The following is a 23,481-nucleotide window of genomic DNA, read 5'->3' as shown; positions in this document are numbered from 1 at the left end:
CTATTCAGCCATATGTCAAAGACACACTAGAGACAGTAGCCTAATTTAAAAAACATAGCAATACTACAGCATGCTAAACTTCAGTCAGATCCTGATACACCCTATTTCATTCCTTGCTAGATGTCAGCTATGCTAAAATATCTTGATTTTACTAGACAGAAGTCAGATGATGCTTAGAAGTTTTTCCAAACAGCAGGTTCTAATGATCTGCACCAGAATATCTAACAGGACACCTTACCCTCTGAGAACCACAGTTTTAAAACCTCCTTTAAAACTAACCTGAGATAGTGGATGCTAATTTGCAACTACAAGGAAAAAAATTCTTCTCATATATAGTTTATATTTTTTAGAAAAATAAAGCCTGCACAAAGCCCTCAAACTAACAGCAAAAAAAGTCAAAAAGTTCTTCACTAAATTAAAATCCATTATTTTTGTTCAATTAAGAATTCTTTGCATTCAGCAAGATTCAGTCAGTGAAGATTCACTTTTGACTTACTTCTTCAGACAGATCAAGCCTGCAACAATTACAATGTGATAAAATACATGGGGAATTTATATCCTGAGCTTTATAACTAGAAATTTTTCTAAGGAGATTTCCATTTTAATAACAGACTTTCTGTCACACAAGATTAAACCTTATTTATCTACTTCAAATATCTTAACATGTTTCTGCTTTGGCACCAACTTGCCCTTCAACCAAAATCCTTGAGACACCACATTCAGATTTTGAGAGCTGCCTTTCTGACAAAACCAGTGCAGCCCAGATATGAACAGCCTCAGAATGCAGATACAGCCCTAAAATGTTGCCACAAATTGACAGCACTCAACAGCTTTGAATGACATTGCCAGCACTAACTGTTCTAGCTAGGCCTTTAAGAGTCCCTGGACTGAAAGTGATAAGGACCAATGAACCCTGGTCTTCAGAAAATTCTCTGCAGTTTTCAAAGAGTTTTATATTGCAGAAATATAACACAGTTGACTACTGATCCCATATATATCTAAAGAATAAGGATAAAACTCTATACATCACCTACTGAAAAGTCATGCCCTGTAAGAAAAGATATTAAATATTTATTCCTACACCTCTTGGTCTTTTTATTTACTTTACATCAGTCTTCTATAGGATGAAAACCTATAGAGAACAAATATTTGAATTTTCAAGTAACAGTCTTTTACAATTGTTATAACTGAAGCAAAGCACAAAAGTAAAGGCTAGCTTTTCCACTAAGTGGAATTTGCTGCTGTTTATTACAACAAAACTGAATCTATGCCACAGACTCCTGAAACATCCTGCATTATTCATCAGTTAAGTTTACAACAGAAATGAAAGCTGACAAGCCGTAATTACAATGTCCAAGGTGGCCTTGGTGTATTTAAATTTACCTGATCAAAGGGTTTACTTGAACAGAGATCAGGATGTTACATGATAGAAAATCTAGTTTTGCAGCTCTGACCTGATTAAATTCTGCAGCCTTAAACCTACTCTGCTAGGTCAATTTTTTCTGAATAAGTGTTAGGATAGCTGTGACCAACAGACTCTGTTTCTAATTTGCTATCATCTGGCCATACCACATCTGATTAAATCTCTAAAATCTAACCATGGACTTTTCAGCTCAGATGTTAACAGACCTCTTAGTGGAATGCCTTGGGCACATGCCTTATTTTGTCTGCATGGATGCTTGGTTTTCTTGACCTATCCTTGAATTTAAACCTTACCTATGTAACAGAAAGCACAGACCCTTGAGGAAACTTCTGTGTAAGCACTGGAAGGAGATGACATGGGATAGTTTGGTCTACTAGGCTATCTTGGACCAAGTCATCCAGTTTTGAAAGAAAACCAGTGAATTCTACCATTATACTAAAAAACAATTAACTGGACCCTGGTGCAGATCTGATACTGAAAATATAGACACTGCTTTGCTTGAGGACTAACTTTTTTCAGAGGTGAAAAAAAAGCTAAGAACATTGATACAACTACAGGGAGAGCGATGGCCACCACAGGAAAGAGGGATTCCGATTTTTTTGTTAAGTGGGTGCCCTGCAAAGACATGAAACAGAACAGAAGAAACTTGGTATACCATCCCTGTTGTAGTACCTGTACTGGTTTTAGCTGGGATGAAGTTAAATTTCTTCATAGTGCTTGTATGAGACCACGTTTTGGATTTGTGCTGAAAACAGTGTTGAAAGCACACTGATGTTCTAATTACTGCTGGGCAACACTTGCACAGGTCTTTTCTACTTCTCAGACTGCCCCACCAGAAAGTATGCTGTAGGTGCACAAAAATTTTGGAGGGGACACAGTTGGGACAGCTGACCCCAGCTGCCCAAAGAAACATTCCATACCACAGGAAGTCATGCTCACCAATAAAACTGGAGGCAGCACTGGCAGGGAGCTTGCAACTCCTAGACTGGTAGGCATCACTTCTTTGGTGGTGAGCAACTGTTTTCATTTGTATCACTTGTCCTTCTTGGGTTTTATTTTTCTGTTTGTTCATTTGTTACTTCTCACATTTAAAAAAGTTTTTATTTTAATTATTAAACCAGTTTTATCTCAATGCATGAGTTTCTTTCTCACTTTCACCTTTATGATTCTCATCCCCATCCCACTGGGGCAAGGGCGAGTAAGTGAGTGACTGTTGTGCTTGGTTGCCAGTGGGAGTACACCACAACAGGACCTTTTTCTTTTCCTCCTCCTCTACCAGATCTGCTCTACCGGGCATAGGATTTTTTTAGACATTAATGTACTTCAGGGTCCCAGTAACTTTACCAACATATGCCCCAGTCAGTTCTTGGACTCAGCCCAGACTGAGTATTTCTGTATTCAGGCTGATCCTGTAATGCACAGACTCAGGCTGAGTGACTGCCTGACCCATAACCTGGGCAGACAAAATCTTGTAAGCAATGCTGTTCCTACCATACCTTCTGTCAAAACCCCTAAACCTGCTGTTACTCTCTGTTCCTCTGGGTATTGTATCTGCCTTTTCCTTATCTCACGACTTTTCCTTTCAGTGTGGGAAAAATACTGCCATTAAATTCAACTTCTGTTGCCATCTGAACCACGTGCTCTCTGAACTCGACAACATTCAGTGTAATTTCTGAAGAAAATTCATGGTAAGTTGAAGCATGTTTTTCTTTTTCTGGTAAAATGAATAGTGGCATAAACCTACACTTCACATAATTCTGGCTATAATTCACATAATTCTAGGATCAAAATATACAGTATCTGTCTGTGTTCGAAAATGACACAGCTAGTTTAATCAGCAAAAATGCATATTGGAAAGATTGTTGAGACATTGTGGGTAATTTAAGGTTTTTTTCAGTCTCTATGTAATACATATCAGTAGCAGTATTTTTGCTGTCATCCAAGGAAATAAGTCATATCTTATGGCTGTATAAAAAGCAGCTAAAAAGCTTCATTTCATAATATGGGTATGTTATAGGACAGACCTATCATTTAAAAGTGTGAATAAATCTATAAACAGCACTTTACTGGGTTTCTGCCAAGTCTCACAGGAATAGGGGTGAGAGGTTTTTCACTAAGCAACCTGAAATACGATCAGCAAAGAATAGACCTCAGAGAAGATAAGACAAGTTGAAACTAAATGGATGCAGGTAAACAACACATTTACATCCTTTTTTCCTTATCTTTTTAAAAGGTGGGTGGCAACGTGGAAAAAAAAATCTTCCCAGCTTTTACAATCTCCTAAAAACCAGAAGAGTGTATTATATTTAACAGATATCCTATTTCTTCCCCTGTGCACCTTAAAAATTCAAAGGGAAATGTATATCATTTTCCTCAACCAAAAAGAAGCGACAGCTAGCAGATGCAATATCTTCTAGTGATGTAGAGACATCTATAGGAACCTTTAAATCCCATTTTTGAAACAAAAAACCCCTAGTGTTTATTAAGTTAGGGCCTCTTTAAATAAAAAGTTACACCAATTTGCTTAAAATTCAGATCTGAAATCTACCATATGTGCTCAAGGACAAGTCTTTTCTGACACACTTGTCTTCATAGATTTTTTACATAAATATAATCCTGGTTGAATTAGAAAAAAAGTTTAAGATAAAATGAGGGGTTTTTTTAATTATTATTCTTAACAGGTGGATCAACAAGTCTATACCACATTTATGAAATGTTTCTTTTTTTTAATCAAATCATGATGGTGACATTTTTGTCAGAGTAGCTTAAATAACCACTGCCCCTCAGCTACACAAAGGTTACCCCATCAGCTGACTTAAAAAAACCTTTCTATGTGCAGATACATTGCCATGAATGTATCATGGATATAAATATACGTTTAGTTACCATATCAGATCTACCAGGAATTGATGAAATACTGTAGGAAAAAAAAAGTTTTTAACTCCTAGTTAAGGAATAACTTGTCAAAATAAGAAGAAAACATTCACCTGAATATAATGCTTAGCATGGTGGAAAATCCATATATAGATGTGAATCTATGGCTTTAGATGTTAAAAGAAAAATACCTATGGAAATTATTTCTTAAATACAAAACACACATAAAAAACAAACTTAAGAGTACTTGGGAAAAAATAGGATAAACAGTATTATAAAATTAGATCATGAATAGTAAAAGTAAGCAACTAACTATAAAGACCACATATAAATGTTTTATTTGGGGTGAAATTTGAAAAAGAAAAAATATTTACGTGGAAAAATGTGAACATTACAGGAAAAGTCTCAAGTAATATAGACTATTACTTTTTATTTGTAACCTTTGAAATTTTACAGGTATCTCAAAATCAGCAGTGATCCATTGCTTTCATACTGAGACCTTTCTAACTGCTAGAATGGAAAATACATTAATGCTCTGCAACCTATGGCACAGTAACTCTAATCGAAGAGTCTTTTTCCAAATGCATAGTTACATTTCATTCCTTAATGTCATATTTTAGCTTACAAAATACATTTGACAAGCTACATAGGGACATCACCATTATTAGGTTTTAATTCATTATCTGTAACAAGTAAATTGTATCGTTAGCAGTAAACATCTAGCTAAGACAATAGCTCCACTTCTACCCAGTTATTCATCTTCTCTCAAACTGAACAAATTCACTAGTTCTAATATATTGAGTTGGGTTGTACACCAGGGGAGTACCAGCATTTCTAACAGTAATGCTTAAATTAGCCTGCAGGAAAAGCAGCACCTAGAATGAATGCAAAGATGACAATCTCTAGAGGGGAGGAAAAACTATCACAAGGTGGTGAAAAGGAGCATGAGACTTGGTGCGTTTCTTCCTTTTCCTCAGTCCTGAGTTTATCAACAGGAAACCTTCAGATAGCTACAATTTCAGATTCAAAATCAATGCATTACGTTGTAACAAACATATTTTTTAAAATTAGTTTTTCTGCTTCCAAACATTATCCGTCAGCATAATTGTTCAGCCAGAACCTTAAGTCTTAGTTTTGTCTAGGAATTAGATAGGCATTAAAAAAATGTTCATTATGTTCATTATTGGCATATTGGGACCAAAAAGTCTAGGTTTTGAAATTTATTGAACTAACTTCCCAACATTAAACTAAGTTGATCAGTTAAATCATTAGATTTATGTACACAGGCTTTTAGACCACAGTATCAAGGACTGAAAAGATTTTGAATATTTTTTGTTATTACTCCTTGCTCTTCCATCAATTAAATGTTAAAAAATGAGATATCTTTAATCAGGCAGCTACACTGCAAGATGATCTGCTGGGCTGGCCACAGGGACAGTATCAGGAAACCTACTCTGACCACAGAAAGGCCAGTCCTCTTTTGCAGTACAGCACTACTGAGACAAGATGTAATAACCTGTTAAACCTTTATTAACTTATTTTATCCTTTGAAGTCACAGCAAGTGTGCTGTGACATTTTGTGCCTTATGGATACAGCTCTCAACAACAGGTTTGGTTCTACTTGAATGGCATAACTGTTTCTCACAGCAATTACCATTGCTATTTTCATCCTTTTCAGGTGGCTGTATTGTTGAATATCACAGAATTACAAAGGTTATTTTTTTCCTCAAAGACTTCACTACTATCATGGTATTTTGACATGATTTCCACTTATCTTTCATGATACCAGACTTCTAAGTTTACCCATGTGATGTTACATGCTTTCATCTGAGTGACTGGCATTTTGGGTCAGAAAAACATGTCTCCATACTGTTAAAAAAACATTCTGAACTTCATAATATCATAGACTTCTTCAGGCTAAACTGCCACTGATTTCTCATATAAGCTGCAACTCAGTGAACATAGTGACACACGGCTACTCCCTTTACATGTTCAGAGAGACACGGCCATGCTCAAGAGCTGAACTAATTACTTCAATACTGGCAAGGAGCTGTGAAAGGCCTATGCCCTGCATGGCACAAGATGTAAAGTGTACATCTCCTAACCAAGGACTTACCCTGTCACAATTACACTACAAGGAAGGAACATCTGCAACTACTCAAGATGATAAAGTTTTGTCTACACTTACTTTCTGTATTTTAAATATAGAAAATACTTTAATCCATCTTTTTAAAATCTCTTTAATTTTTTTTTAACTGAGTGCATTTTGTTCCTAAACTTTGATTAAATACAGAAAAAAAAAAAAAGTGTATTTAGGTTCTTATTTATACTGATTTTCCTAATGTGTTCTCCCTGCCATTTTTTCCATCCAAAATGACCACATGTTGCATATGACCTAAGCTACTTATTTGCTTAGGTGATGTATAACAAGCAGGTATAAAGTACTGCCAGGAAGCAACATATTTTCTATCTTTGGTCACTGAAAAAATATTGCTATATTGTATCCTGCAAAAGTTTTGCCGAAAAGTCCTGCCTCCTAGGAATAAATAGGGGGTACTAAGGGCTGACCAAATGGCTTCAGAACCAGACTGAACATGTGTCTGATTTCTTCACAGACTAAGTCCGTGGGGTTTGGGTGGTTTTATTTGTTCTATTGTTTCGTGGGTTGGGTTTGGTTTGTTTCATTTTTTCTAAGGGTATAATATTTTAAGTATTGTATTCCATTCCATATTTTATAATTTTAAACATATATATAATTATATGTAATTTATAACTACTGCCTTTCTCTTGCAAGTAGACTTCTCCCCTGTATGACTAAGCCATGGTTCTTTTCCTGATCACTTAGAGCAAGTTAGTTCATCCCTGTCCTGGAAGAAAATGCTGCAACTTTGAAGCCAACTACTCCAGCAACTCACCTATAGTCCCATGCACTGTCACACCAATACCTTCTCACTGTTTTACAGTAGTTCAGACCACTGCTGTATAGATGGGTAAAGCAGGGAGAAAGATCTGTGTTGCCAAGTTAGTGCAGTCTACTGCTGAATTGCTTGAACACTGAAAATTTAGCAGGTGAGAGTGAGCTGGCTAGGAAGCTAGAAGCTGTTCCTAAAAAGTCTTTTATTGGCAGCATACTCAAATGTCTTCTGGAGACTGAAATACAATTATCTGTGAGGAAGTGAAAGGCAGAAGATTTAGGTAAGTAAAAAACCTCTGAGATGTCTCTAGAGAGTTCAGACTTCACTGTCATTTATCTACCATTATGTCAAAGATCTATGTACGTAAAAAGACTGACATACTTTTTTGTTGTTTTTTAGGAAAAATATTAAGTTGTGTCTTGGTCTGATGAGTGCCAGTTTTTGGATATGCAACATTTAACAGACCTTAACAATATGACACAGGAAGACATTTGAAATCCAATTAATCTCTTGGCATTAGCCTAAAAGTCAAAGCAGTGGACCAGAAGATTAATAAGGATACTTCTCTCATGAAAACTGATCTTTCTTTCATGACATGCAAATGAGTTATGATGATCTGACTACAAAGTTTATTGCAGATCTCTTCCTCTTCAATAATTGTTCTAAGCACCTACCATGCTTTCGTAATGTGGTATTTGATTTAACAACTATTATAGCTGACATTCCACATTTACACTAATGGTCCTTCCTCAGGAACCTCAGCTTTTAGACAAGTGCTTGAAGTATCATTTACTACCAACAGCTGTTGCATTTTTAAAGAAGAACTTGAAGGCTAGTTTTATCATTCCAAGTGTTAAGCTTACAGGATTGTTTCTACTTTAGTTCCCAAGATTCAAGAGCATTAACACATAAGGAATAAAGTTCAGGTTTGCTGTACTATATAATAGAAACTGTTTTTAAACATCCAGACAAACTTCTCTGCTTACACTGGTAGTGATGGTTGCTTCAGGATAGATAACCAAACACAGGATCACAGCAGTAGGGGCTGGAAAAAGTCATTCTGTTCAACATGACTGGATTGAACTCTATATACAGATATCATCTCCTTAAAAGACCATCATAACAAAAGAATTAATCAACCATTCATATATATATGAATGAGAGTCCAAAAAAAGAAAAAAATAGAAATTCATTAATAAGTAATAGTGAGCTGCAAACCATTTACTATATTGGGTCTGAATTACAGTGCAAACCTTACCTAAATTCAGAATTACTTCTTTCTGAAAATAGATGCTTATATAACTGTAATAAATTTAAGTCATTGCCAGGAATAAATAGCTGCAGACAAACTATCAGAAGATATTCACTGCAGCCTATAGGATTTATTTTCTAACACAAAACCAGTCTTTCACAAAACCAAGCAGTCTTACTTACTAACACCATTTACTTATCAAGCAGCCAAACCTGCCTTTCTGATTCACCTCATGCGTACATTTGTCACTTTGTCAGTGCCTGTCAATAGACACAGCAGGTTTATCACAGATTTTATGTCTTCCCAGTAGGCTGCCTTAATGGCCTCAGAAACAGATGATCATCAACCGTACTCCTACAACACCTGTTTAAGAGCTGATGATTCCAGTATCTTGAACTGGGTCTTTGTTCTATAGTTAGCAAATATAACCCTTTTCATATGAACAGCACACAGTAATATACAGACTGTCATTTCCTGGCCAGTGGAACTATCAATACACTATATCCCACAGGTTTGCATTCTATATCCCTGCCTGTCTCCTGCCATCTTTGTCACTGATGACTCCTATTCCCAACTTCTGAAACCTTAGCACTCCTCTATCCTACCTCACCCAACTATAAGCACGAGCTACAGAGGGAGCTGCTCCCATACCCTGACTGATCCTGTGGGATCATTACATAGGTGCCCTCCTCAGCCACTGATCCACACTGTTGAGCTCAGTGGTTACAAATCAAAACCAAAAGATTGCAAATATCTTTACAAACAAATAGCAACTGAATATGAAAAAAGGCAATGGGAAATAAAGCAATATTAATATATTCAGTAGACCTCAGAATACTGTACAACAGTACAATTTTTATGCTTTAAAATTAAAAATTGCTAATGGAAATAGAACCAAAACCAAGAATGTTTCACCCCCTTAGCAAGAATTGTTCTAGACCAAGATATAAACTCAGATCAGTTAGCTGCACCTTGATCACATTTTACTGTTATGACAAAAGAAGGACAACAGCTTAAAAATTATTCTCCCTTCACATTTACGTTCCTTATTTCCTATCTGAAGGTGAATTTATATTTTCTGCAAGCATAAGAGTTTTAAAAATGATGTAACTTCAGGTACTAAGATGCCTTTATTTCTGTAAAGTATATATTTTTGTTTGCTTGATGCATGCCATGTATCACATAAATCCATTTTCTGTACATTGGCCAGAAACTGGTACTTGATAAGACCATACTACTGCCTAAGCCATGACACTATGATTTTTCTCCTTTCTTCAGCTATTGATTATTTTAGAAACACTACATACTTTCTATATTTGGACCTTTATGCTCTCTCAAGTTAACTTTAAATCATACGATGATTTCAAAAGATGAGTAAATAGAGAAAAGAAAGAGACTGACAGAGAGAAGCCAAGAGAGCATGCTTCACATTCTTAGAAGACCAAGCTAAAAATGACCACTATATTTTCTTGGCTTTTAAGCGTCTTAATGTTTCACAAGAGACCATATATTAATTTCAGTCTCCTTGCTGAATTCCAGTCTCAATAATTAAATGAAATTGTATTATTCCCCTCTGATTTTTAAGTGGAAATTGTCATTAATATTAACAAATGTTTATTAGCTGATAACACAGCAGAGGCCATTTTAAAATCCCACTGCAACTCTAGTTGCATGTTAATCTCTATTTCACCTTTAAACGTTACAAGTGGTTATCATTAAATATTTGATATATTGTCATGCAAAAAGACACTTCAGGGGAGAGAGAAATTACTAGTAGGCAAGCCACCCTGTATGCAATTTGCTGAAATGCACAACCATATCTTTGTAATTAAAAAAAATAAAAATAAAAATCACAGAGTAATAAGTAATAATGAGTAAGTAATGAGTAAGTAATAGGTAGTAACGAGGCAAGTGCTATCACACAACTTAGAGAAAGGGGAAAGTTCAACATGTATGATGCAACCCACTAGAAACCAAACCAAACCAAAAAACCAAAACCAAAACTATCACCTTATACAACCCTTTTGAGCAGAGGAGATTTCTGAAGGCTAAGAAGCACAGAAAGAAACAGTGATGAGGGTCCCCAGATCATCTGCTTCTTGGCAGCTCAAGAAAGGCATACACAGAACTAGAAAGAAATCCTCATTGCTAACATATGGTCTTTTGGAAAAAAGAAAAAACCTTGACATGACTGTCCCTGTAACCTGAGTTCTTCATAATGTTTGGTAAGTATTGAAAATTTTTAATTTCTAAACCTTCATATATATATGAATTAATTACCACACTGTAATGGGGAAATAAGGGAAATTGATGACCCATAATATGCTGTATTCAGCATTTTTAAGACAGTAGAATAGCTCATGAATGTTGAATACCTTCATTAGCATCCTGAACATGGAGTATTAATAGGATGGAATAACATGCACTTTCAGCATATTTGAAGATGAGATTGAAATGAGGCAAGCAGTTTATGTGATGAAGGGTTGATCCAACATTCAGAAAGAGCTAAAGAAATGGGCTGCCAGAACTTTCTTAGACTTTAGCAAAGTCAAATACAAAGTTCTGCGCTTTGTGCAGAACAGGAATAAATTCACCTGATAGTACAGACACAGGCTGGAAATACACACTGTGTGGCCCACCCACATAAACATTGCGGTTGTCGTCCTCTGGACTTACTCCTGTCTGTCAACATCTTTCCTCTAGCTTGGAGTGAGATGCAGAATTCCAGGTGCAGTCTCACAGGTGCCAAATAGAGGAGAATTATCACTTCCCCCAATCTTCTATTTATTCTTTCATATGGGTGCCTTGATTTGCCTTTATTGCTGCAAGGGCACACTGCTGACTCATTTTCAGCTTTTCTATTTGGACTCCAGGATCTATTTCTGCAACAGTATCCATTTAACTACATTGTGTTCTTCTCCATCACACAAAACCATTTTGAAAATACGAAGCTGAACATCAAAGAGAGTGGCAGAAAAAACTTAAGGTATGTTCTTGTAGAGAACACTACATATTTACAGTTGGCAAAAAAGCCCTCCAGTTTCTTCCTTCTTCATTCAAATATCTTACAGTTTACAAATTACAAGATCAATGCCTTCATAACATTCTTGCAAACCAGATTTCACAAGTTTTTACTGAACAATTAGGCTTTTAATCAATAAAGCATTGGCCAAAATCCAAGTTCCCTGTATTCTGGAGATCAGCTAATGGGGAAAAGGGATGAGAGAAGATAGGGACATTTTACTTGAGATAAATTACTTTTGGCTGCTGTACTGTCTTTTCTAGTCCTGTCACTCTCACAGTGCAAAAGCTTTTCCTTATGTTCACACAGAACCTTCTATGCTTCAGCTTGCACTCACTGCCCCTTGTCCTGTTGTTGGACATCACTGAGAAGACCCTGGCTCCATCCTCCAGACACTCTCCCGTTTCATATTTATACACATTAATGAGGTAACCCCTCAGTCTCCTCCAAGCTTTAGAGACCCAGCTCCCTCAGTCTTCCCTCATAAGGGAGATGTTCCACTCCCTTAATCATCTCTGTGGCTCTGCTCTGCACTCTCTCAAGCAGTTCCCTGTCCTTCTTGAACTGACGGTCCCAGAACTAGACACAATATTCTGGATGTGGCCTCACCAGGGCAGAGTAGAGAGGGAGGAGAACCTATCTTGACCTGCTAACCACCCCCCTTCTCATCTACCCCAAGGTGCCATTGGCCTTCTCAGCCACAAGGACACATTGCTGGCTCATGGTCATCCTTCTGTCCACCAGGACCCCCAGGTCCCCTTCCTCTACAGTGCTCTCTAACAAGTCAGTCCCCCACCTATACTGGCAAATTGTGGTGTTCTTTCCAAGATGAGTCTCCACTTCCCTTGTTGTATTTCATTAAATTTCTCACTGCCCAACCCTCCAGTCTGTCTAGGTCTAGCTGAATGGCAGCACAGCCCTCTGGTTGATGTGGCAGAAGGAAAAGATAAAAGACTTTAATAATGTTTCTCTCCCACTTCTTCAACTTGGAAATTAGCATGACAGAAGAGATGCATTTTATTTTTGGAGCAGATGAGAAGTGAAACAGTATTGTTTTACTACCAGCAGCATAAAAAGTACATGGGTGTTTACTCTGTGAGACAATGAAGAGGAGATATTGAGAAAATGGATAGTTTTGCCATGTTGTTCAACAGTTTTGCACCTAATTTGCTATGCAGAAAAGCAGAATGAGTACAGCATACCCATTATGTGGTTAAAGTGCTTGTAGGACTTTATTATCTGACAACCACTGTAGAACATAAATGCAAACAAGTCTACAGTTTCATGTAATGTCAACAACAACAGATTGGGAAACACCTATAGTAAGGAAAATAACTAAAGATGGCATACCTTCTTCAAAGAGTAACATCATGTTTGTGCTTTTGTTAGCAACCACGTTATTCAGTAAGGCAATCACAGTTTGCATTGTATTCCCAAGTATGCTGTCTTGGTGTTCCTGTAAAGACAAGAGAAAAATATCTTAAAAACCATAAAATCTAGTGTTTCTTTGCAAGGTTAGAAGACAGCAATTCTCTTCCAAAAATACAGCAATAAGAAAGCAATACTCTCTAAATTTCTTCAAGTTCAATATTTGAAATAATGGAAAATCAGCCAAATATATTTGTAGAGGACACAAATTTCAGAAAAACAAATACCAGGCCAAAATTCCTCCCATGTTTCTTTGAACTGAAAGACTTCTTAGCAAGGTCTAAAATTTTAGGTCTTTCAAACATGACATAGAACTTTATCAGCCTAATCTTCTTATATTCAGAAACATTTCCCTTTGTATGGTATTTCTTTTATTCATGACATTAATTTTACTCTTTTCAGTTTCAGCTTCATAATCCACAGTAAGTCTTAGAATCTATTTATTGGTTTTGTTTACACAGTTTCATAAGTATAAAATTAATTTCACATGCTCATTAAAGTCCTATTTCTATATCAAATTCATCAGTCTTAAAATGTCTCTCTCACACTTATATGAACCCTTGAATACAGCCAAAGGAACACTCAAAGGTCCTTTAGGATATGAGCAGCAGTAGCCAAGGACAGTCTATTTTCTATGTCTCTTTGCTGAAGCACTTATAACCCATTGTCTCAGATGTATGCTTTAAAAAAACAAAACAGAAACAAACCAGGGGCAATCTGCCCTTCTTTGTGATAATCTTACTGACCATCTAAATACAATAGCTGGTACAGAATAAGACTGCCTGTTAGACAGTAGCAATCACAGGAACATATTTTATTACTCTTCTGAGAATTCGCTTCAAGTCAACCTATGAATGGCATTCAGAGTGCTTTCTCCATTAGCCACTTTTTGAGCCAGCACTAAGTCATCAGCACTGCATTTAGGATAAGCCACACTATTTGAATCCCTGCCTGGAAACATCACATGAGTTGCATTATTCCTCAAGTGAGACACTGTTTCCTGACTAGGCTGATAAAATTCAGGATACTGCGAAATGCATGTTCAATGCCACTTCAGAAAGTTCTCTTTTACGGTAGTAAAGGGTCATACTATATGAAGGACTAAAGTTTTCCCTTAAACATATAACTACTGAAGGAAAGGTTTTGACAGGCAATGGCTCAGATGGTTCCTTTGGGAGCATTACTTTCTCTTTCTGCACTAAAAAACTAAATGCTATTTTTTCCTGTAAATACCATAAAATATACATGATAAGGCATAATATACTAACAGGTAAGGAAATACATAAGCTTACATGGCTTCCTATTCAACTTCAGCCTGTGTGAATTTTCTACTCACACCAAAGCTCTTTAAACTATATCATACAGAGAAGACAACAAGAGTACTCGGCTCACAGCCTTTTGAAGGACTGTGATTTCCTACTAAAACCTAAAAAATACATGTTCTGTTTACTTTACATAATACTCTGAGATGTCATTTGTAATTTCTATAAATGGAACAATAAATGTCTATTCCTATGAAGGTTTATAATAGAGCCTGATGATTTTAAAAGCAATGCTGGAAAGTATAAATGCTACATTCTTCAAACGATAAGGTAACCAATAAAGGAAAAGACACCATAAAGCCATGGTACTAAAATAAATTTGATTTCCTACACAGTTGAAGGGTAAGAAAAACTTTTTTTTTAAATCAATAGCCCATATATCTGATAGTCTATCATCACAGTATCTTAAGTCTCTTCAAGAACATTTAGAAAACAATAGATTATATAGTATGAACAATTTTGTGTTATTGAAGATTGTTGCACACACTGAGAATATAAAACTAATAAAAGCAAAAATGAGAGCTGACTGATATTTTCTTTGCAACTAGAATAATTCTGTTACTGCCCCATGTATATGAAGTAAACATCTTCGAGTGAAATTGCCTTTTGAGGTACATAATTACAAGACAAACTGGTAATCACTTACAACATCAATCTTTTGCATTCACCAGGTTAATAACATTAAAACAGAAGACATCTTTGCTTTTAATGGAGATCACTTATACTACACAACCCTCTACTGAAAGGGTAGCACTGATGTTTAACTTACATCAAAGCATATATAACAAAACTCTTCTTACTCGAAACTCAGACAGGAATTCAAGATGCAACATAGGTTATCTCAAGGAAAGAAAATGGTCTGTTAATGAATAAAATAATCCTACAAATGGTATACTCTGCTGTATTACCAGAGTTTTAATGTATCTATCATAGATGGGTTCTGACCAAATACTAGGTTTCAAGAAGCTACAGGTATGCATTATTTATCTAAGTCATTGCTGATTGCTGTTAGACTTGATTTTAAAGGGATTTATAAAAATATTTAACTTCGTCATAATCTACCAAGGAGCAAAGCTGATCTAATTTGTGTGCACAGCACTGCAGACTGTGGACATTTAATGAACAGTGCACTTGACAGCTTTAATAAAACATAGCATTTGCCAGCAGAGATAATTAGAATTGAAGCAGCAAAATTCTAGTGTTTGGCAACACAGATGAAACAACTTCATTAAAATGTACAGCTTCGGTGAATGAAAGGCAGGAAAGCACTGGACCCTGAAGAATCAGCCTTCTCAAAACTAATTGCTTCAGTGCTTAAAAAGGACAGCTATGAAATACCAAGGGCATAACAAGGAAATACTAGTATATATTAAAAAAAAAAAAAAAAAGAACCACAGAAGATAAATCAGGCTTTTCAAACAAGACTGCACTGTATTTAGGCCATTAAACTTTTCTTTCTAATTTTGAAGGGTCATATGCTCACAAAAGAAATCAGTTGAAGTCTTTTTTAAAGCCATTTAGGTAAGTGGGTGGGAATTAGCAAAGTAGGACTATGAATCTTGGCAAGACACTATGGGTAAATATGCCATTTCTCTTCCTTTAAGTGGATTAGAATTTAGAACAGCATAGTTTTAGTTACATTCTAGATAACAAAAAAGATTGCAATTGTGATAAGAAGTTACCAATTTAGGCGACTTCCCACATATGCCCCCTGCTCATGCATCTAAGAATCCAGAAGAAAATGCACTAGCTCTGTTTACATATATGCTATAATCGAATCTGTATTCCACTGTACTACTGACCATTCAACATAATCAGAGTGATTAAACTTTATTGATACAAGGTTTCTTCTCCTTAAGCTTATATATGACCTATGAATGCAAGCTGGGTAAATAAGGGGGAGTAACAAGATGGAGGCTTGATTTTTCATACACTAAATCCAACAAAAGATGAAAATTATAGAAATGTTCCATATTCAAATTATACTAACTAAAAAAATGCCATTTTTGGGGCATAGCATAGTTGAGATAAAATAAACCAAAGGACTGATGCCAACAGGACCTCTAACAAGAGCACAGTTCAATATTGCATTCAACCTAATTTATTTTGATACACTATTACTTTCTATATATGAAATAGAAGATCAGAAACTTTTCCAAACAACAGTAGAATTTTTCTGTATGAAGCAATATTATTAGTATGCAGCCTGCAAGGGATATTCAGAGCAGTATATGCACTTGTTTTTAATGACAAGCCCACTGAGAAATTTAATCCAGCTATGTACGTAGTTGGTTAATCTGTTCCTCAATGTTTTGTGGCTTTTGATGCATAAAGTCTAGTTATGCATAAACTGAAAGCCTCTAAATATGGATCTCAACCATTACTGTAACTATTCTCCTGTTTGATGACTTAAGTCAGAAGTAAGCACATCCATATATCTTGCTATTCTAATTTAAATTTAAAAATCCACCTTTTTCAAAAGCACAGTTCTAACAGAGATAGTATTTCCAAATATTTTCCTCTGGGTATGGTCATACAATAAGGAACAACTACTAATCTAGCAAGCAATTTCTGGAATAATCATGTTTCTCAGGTGCATCACAGCAGTGATATGTTGAGTCCACACACGAAGATCAGAAATTTTAAAACTTTCACAGAAATTCTTGGTGGAATATTGAAAAGGATGTATATAAATGTATATAAATGTATATAAATGTATATAAATGTATATAAATGTATATAAATGTATATAAATGTATATAAATGTATATAAATGTATATAAATGTATATAAATGTATATAAATGTATATAAATGTATATAAATGTATATAAATGTATATATTCTTAGTCACTAAGTGTTTAGAGGCAAAGTCAGTCAACGACATGAAAAAAGCAGTAATTATTTTAAAGAACTAACAGAGGAGAACAGATACCATTAATAAAAACTTATGATGTCAACCAACAGAAAGTGATAATGTTCATCTTAGACTTTGTTCTTCCCATGACAGCAAGCGGGATACTTTCTGTCAAGTACATCCATTTTTGAGAAGTCTATTAATTTACAAGTGCCTTCTCAGGCACTAAGTTTAGATTTTCAGAGACCTACTGATTTTTCTTTTTATTCTGGAACTCATCTGTTACATCCTTTTCATTTGCCCAAATTCCCTATTACCTTGGAAACAAGCATGCAATTTTATCTGTATTAATGGTCAGAATCTCAAGAGGCACAAAGCGGAGAGGTGACATTTACAATAAACAGAGGTCTAAAGAGCATTGTTTCTTTAGAATCAAAAGAGAAAAATTGTTCCTTTTGGAAAACCAGCTCCTACCAAGATCACACAAGTATTTCTTTTGTACAACAAACATTACGAACTGAAAACATAAATAAAGACCAGTGACCTTTCTCTTTTCATTTTATTCTCAACTCCTGTAAGAATACAACTTTAAAGAATAGACATGTGAATGAGAACAGTATTTTTAACACCACCTATTAATAGATTAGCTACTTCCTTTAAGAGAACTACTTCATGTTTCAGAGTTGTGGAAGTTGGATAAACCAAGCTAATCCAAGAAGAAAATATTTAGTAAATATTAATGAGTTAAGGATTACAAAACTGTCCTATGTCAGCAAACATGAGATTTATAAACTAAAGAGAAGTATACCCAAATCTATTCAGAATTAGAGGTAGGCAGCCTTCAAGGTTATTTAAAAGGAAATTGCATGAAGGTTTGTCAACAATACTATCTTATGTATGGTAAAAAAAGAAAGAAGCCAGGTCATCAATACACTTTTACAATTAACTTATTTTTATAGTGTGAATTACAAAAGTCCGATACCTTGAGCAAAAATTCCTTTTTGTTCTTGTTTTTCCTTTGTATTTATCTAACAAAAAAAACCCAAACTATTGGCCTGAAAGTTTCTTTAAGTCAAATTTCAATGAATCAAACAGTAACCTTGGGGAAAAAATCCCAGAAAGCAAGACAACATCAGGAATCTAATGCTCCAATTCAGTGAAATTCATGTGCCATTTTTCGTCCAATTTTTGGACCAAGACAGAATAACTTTTGATGCAGCACAACAGAGAAAGCAATAACCAGCCACACAATCTTACAGTCTCTGTCACAGAAGACATGCAAAACAGCTCAGCACCAAACCTCTATATACAGTGGCATTTCTTCTTCCGACAGAGTTCCTACACTTAAATTTCCCATGCCAATGTAAATTCAAATCTTCTCCTTTTGCTCCTTCATTCTCAAGTGAAATTTTCTTTACTGTCAACAGAGGGAGCCTAGGAAGACTCGCCCCTTCATAGGGAGGACACTCTGAAGCAATTTGTTATAAAAATGTCATTTTCCCCATTATGTAAAAAGAAGAATCCAAGCAATTAGCTCCCTACATATTAAAGCTATTCATTATGAATAACAATCAGAAACGCCCTAAAAAGAAAAACTTGCTCAAGACTGAAGAGACAGAATGGAAAAGCAGTTATACACCTATCTTATTCCAGAAAATTAAGCTGTCACATATCAGGGAAGAGCTGTGCATCGTGGAAGCATTTATACTGGTATATTCTAAAGAAATGAAGCTCTAGAAGTAATTGGTATCTCTACAGCAGTAACTGCATTTTTAGTATCATATATCTGTGGGGAGAGTTCTCAAGTATCAGTGAGGCATTCTAACAGCAAAGTCACTTGGGAGCTGCAATCAAACATTAAACTAAGAAATTTCCATAACAGAATATTCACTTACCAGACTTGTGTTTTCAGCATTTAATTGAACACTAGTTCTTAAACAACTTTAGAATGACAGATATCAATGAATTGACATCTTTTTTTCCATGTGGATTTTGCTTTGATGTAAAAGACACTTTGCCATTACAAGGAAAGATATTCAGATGTGTTTGGGGAATTTGCTGATGACATTTTTAAGTTATCCAAAGGCTCATATTAAAATTTTTTACTGGAAAAGGTTTGAAGGGTTCAGAATGGAATTTCTGCTTAAAGTCATAAAAAGAGGTTTATGCAGAATAGAGTACTAAGTTAGGGAACTTACCTAGGATAATAAAAATTCAGTTTCAAGTCTCTGCTGGAATTGGGCTGTGCAGGGATTTGAACATTGGTTATCTTAATTTTGCATTCCCAAATCCATCATTAACTGTTAAGGAATGTGTCTCTGTCTCTATTCCTCCTCTATAGTTAATTGCTAAATTAGAAATCAAAAGCAGATACAGGGAATGGCTACCTACTGAGGTGTGCAAGATCCAGACTGAAATTCCTTTCCTGACATTTCCCCTAGCTAAAAACCCAATTGTGGCAAGACTAGACCTTTCTGAGGAAGTAAAATGGGAAGAGGAAAAACATCGATTGTCCCCCTTAATCACAAATTGAATATTTTATTCTTCCTACTCAGTCTTAAAACTCAGTGGTGCCACAGAAAATATTGAATTTGAAATCATGGGCTGGCAAAGAAACACAGAGATATGGAACTTGTGTGTACGAGGAATAAAATGTTTTTTCCCCTACCATAGTTCAGCTGAGGTGAGGAGAGATAGTCATTTTATTGGATTTGCATGGGCAGGTTTTGGTAGCAGGGGGACTATAGGAGTGGCCTCTGTGAGAAACTGCTAAAAGCTGCCCCTGTGTCTAATAGAGCCAATGCCAGCTGGTTCCGAGATGGTCCCACTGCTGGCCAAGGACAAGCCCAAGCCCATCACTGAAGGTGGTAGTGCCTCTGGACACTAGTTAAGAAAGGAGAGAAAAAAAAATTTTGCAGAAGCAACTTGCAGCTGAAGAGAGAAATGAAAATACGTGACAGCAACAACTGCAGCCACCAAGGTCAGTGAAGAAGAAGGAGGATGTGCTTAAGATGCTGGAGCAGAGATTCCCCTGCAGCCTGTAGTGAAGATGATGATGGAGGTAAGATATTTCCCTGCAGCCCATGGAGGTCTACAGTGGAGCAGAGCTTAACCTATGGCCTGTGGAGGAGCCCATGTTGGAACAGGTGGATGTCCAAAGAAGGCTGAAAGCGATATAATGGAAAGTACACACAGGAGCACGTTCCTGGCAGAACCTGTGGATCCATGGAGAGAGAAGTCCATGCTGGAGCAGGTTTGTTGGCAGAACTTGTGACCCCATGGGGGACCTGTGCTGGGGCAATCTGCTCCTGACAGACTACATCCCACAGAAGGGACCCACATTGGAGCAGTTCATGAAGAACTGCAGCCCATGGAAGGGACTCACATTCGAAAAGCTCACGTAGAAATGTCTCTCTTGAGAGGGACACCATGCTGGAGGCTGGGGAAGAGTGTGAGGAGTCCTCCCCCTGAAGAGGAAGAAGCAGCAGAGACAATGTGTGATGAACTGACCTCTACCCTCATTCCCCTGTGGGAGGAGGTGGAGAAATTGGCAGTGAAGTTGTGACCTAGGAAGGAGAAAGGAGTGGGGAGAGGAGTTCCAAAAGTTGGTTTAATTTCTCATTATCCTACTCTGATTTGACTGCTAATAAATTAAACTGATTTCCCCACAATTAGTCTGTTTTATCCATGCCTGTAACTGGCGAATGATCTCTACCCCTGTCCTCATCTCAACCCTTGAGCTTTTTGTTCTGTTTTCAATCCCCTGTCCAGCTGAGGTGGGGGCAGTGACAGAATGGCTTTGGCAGGCACCTGGCCTCCAGTCAGGGCCAAGTCCTCACAGTCATGCTGTCAAAAGTGAAAGAAAAAATAAATTTAGGTATTTAATTTTTGTCCTTTATTTACCCTTTGCTTTATGCCTTGTACCTCCCAAAATACGATTTAAATTCTTTTTTTTTTTTTTGACTCACCTTTATTTCAACTGTAAACATAACAGAGAATGCTGATAATTAGTTTATTCAAATTTCATTACTTGAAAACAACAAAAGGCTGTTACATCAAAATGAAGCATCTGCTGAATCTTCTGTTACTAGATTCATGATATAGTTTCATTAGATTTGGCATTTTCCTAAATAATTTTATTATTTATTTCCCATCATTAAGGATTTGTAGGGATTTTCTAAGTAGTTAACTACTAGTCTGAAAAACATTAGAAAACTTTGATTGGTTTATATCTTTTTTTAAGGCAATCTGTTAACCTCAGCCCCAGACACCTGTTCATGGAGGGCATGCACTTTCCCAGAGAGGCATGCATTCAGAAAACAAACATACTCAACAATCAGACTATCACCTATCAATACACTTCACTCAGCTCAGAGTACCCATACTCCTGTTTATGAACATCCTAGAAAATTAATCTTCCAGCTTTTCCCCACTCAACTTATTCCTGTAGTAGCAAACTACATCTTCTGTTAGTTTACACCAAGGTACCAATTTACAAGGCAGGGAACAGGGGAGTGCTGAGAACATTCCTCAAGGAACAGACTGGTAGAAGTGCTGAAGAGCAACAGAGCCAATATTACTGTCCCATGAGAGAGAGAGCATCTCTTTCCTGTTCCCATCCTGGGCTTAGATAGTCAAGCAATTATGCTCTAAGCAAACAACATTCTTACTATGAAAATAGGCAAACAAGGCAAGAGAAATTATGAACTGACTGCTATAAAACCTCATCTAGAAAAAGACTGTTTATTAAGTGTAAAGAAATGTAGTTAAATAACTCTACTTATCACCACAGTGCTTTTTTTGTGGTGTGCAGTAAACATTAACTCACAACATTTAAGTTGTTTGCTTAAGAGCGAAACCCATATATATTCTAAAGAAATCTCATAGGGAGGTTTTATTTGCTTAATACACATAGCCAAGACAATTCAGGATTGGCCTAACACTTAAATCATAACAACTCCCATTCAAATCTCTAGTTTCCTCCCTTTCTCCTGACACGGTAGAAGGTTACAGAACTGGATATCTTCTTCATTTTAGCACTATTGTTTCCATACAATTTAACACTGAAAAAAGTACAATGGCATGGTAGACTCAAATACATATTTGGATAGTTGGTCTTTGGTTTCAATCTGTTAATTAAGGGCTATGAACATTAGCACACCTTTACTGTAATCAATTTATTAAATACTTAAAAATCCAGGAAATGAAAAATATTTTAGATATAGTAGAGTATCTCTGTGAAATACAGGAATAGACCTGTGAAATTCCCTCTCCCATAAATTAGTGGTATATAATCTCTACTTTCAATTCTATCTCAAGTTATTATTCCCTGGAAAGCAGTATGTATATTACACAAAAACACTTTCATATCCCATGAATCACAGTGTTACCTTGGCACCCTTTCAGGGACTCAAGGATAAATGTGTTTTCTTCACACTGTGTGTATGAAGTTCAAGAATAAAAAGAGCTGGGGTGAAAATGAAAATCAATGGTGTGAACAGAAACAAGGAATAAATACTGGGGCAAAGATTCTGAATTTGAAGGTAAGATTACAATTCATACTGTGTGTGTGCCACAGGGATTAACACACTTGTGAGAGTAACTGGATTTGATACACATATTTAAGCTAAATACAGCTCAAAGCCTTTGCTGCCTCTCAATGTCACTTCACAAAAATAAGTATTTGTGAAATCCAGGCCTAAAAAATACAGTGTTCACAAAAATCTCACTGCTCTCAGAGAAACAAGTCTGGTACTAAATGTTTTTGCTTGTAGACACAACAGGATGGAAGCTCTTATCCAAAAATCTCCCACAAAAACCTGATCCACGCATTGGCCTGACCTGATGTCAAGCAAACCACCAACACTGTCTTTTAATCAAATTCTGTACAAGGTTAAGATGATTTTGCTGTACTATTATTTACCAGAAGGAAATGCATGTAAGTTAGGACAAAAAAAAATAATTAAAAAGAATAAATAAATCTAGAGACTAAAAAGACAGAACTTCAAGGTTAAATGACAGTACTGCCTCTTTGCTTAAATTATTCTAGGATCCTGCTGGTTTCCAGACTCCACAGAGTTTGCTTTCTAATTAGTTCTGCCTGCAGCAGCACAACTAAAATGGCATACTTATCTTGGTTATGTTGGTATGAGACATTAAAAAACATTTTTACTTTCATCATGATTTTTATTTACTCCTTTATTTGTTTCCTTACTGTTTTACATTTAATACTTAGTCTGTCTCTACCTGTGACCCTTGAAAAAGTGAACATAAATAAAATTCACTCTAATAGGTCATATTTCAGCTATATATTTTAACAAAATACTTAAGAAGAAGTGACAGCTCCATTTTAGCTCTATAAAATACTGGCTGCATGAATGCAACATCAG

The 23,481-nt window shown here is 36.1% G+C and overlaps 1 protein-coding gene across 1 annotated transcript in view; it reads right to left on the bottom strand.

The window, feature by feature from the left end:
* The window catches only part of ULK4 (unc-51 like kinase 4), a 205,602-nt gene that overhangs the window by 72,940 nt on the left and 109,181 nt on the right, over nucleotides 1-23,481 (bottom strand). Inside the window, exon 32 of the mRNA XM_030445373.1 lies at nucleotides 12,837-12,942. Coding sequence (XP_030301233.1) covers nucleotides 12,837-12,942 — 106 coding nt within the window. The remainder of the gene's footprint in view (nucleotides 1-12,836; nucleotides 12,943-23,481) is intronic.

This window comes from Calypte anna, chromosome 2 (genome assembly GCF_003957555.1).
Source record: "Calypte anna isolate BGI_N300 chromosome 2, bCalAnn1_v1.p, whole genome shotgun sequence".
Classification (NCBI taxonomy): domain Eukaryota; kingdom Metazoa; phylum Chordata; class Aves; order Apodiformes; family Trochilidae; genus Calypte; species Calypte anna.
The sequence above is the reverse complement of the archived record's forward strand: the minus strand, read 5'-3'. Positions and strand labels throughout refer to the sequence as shown.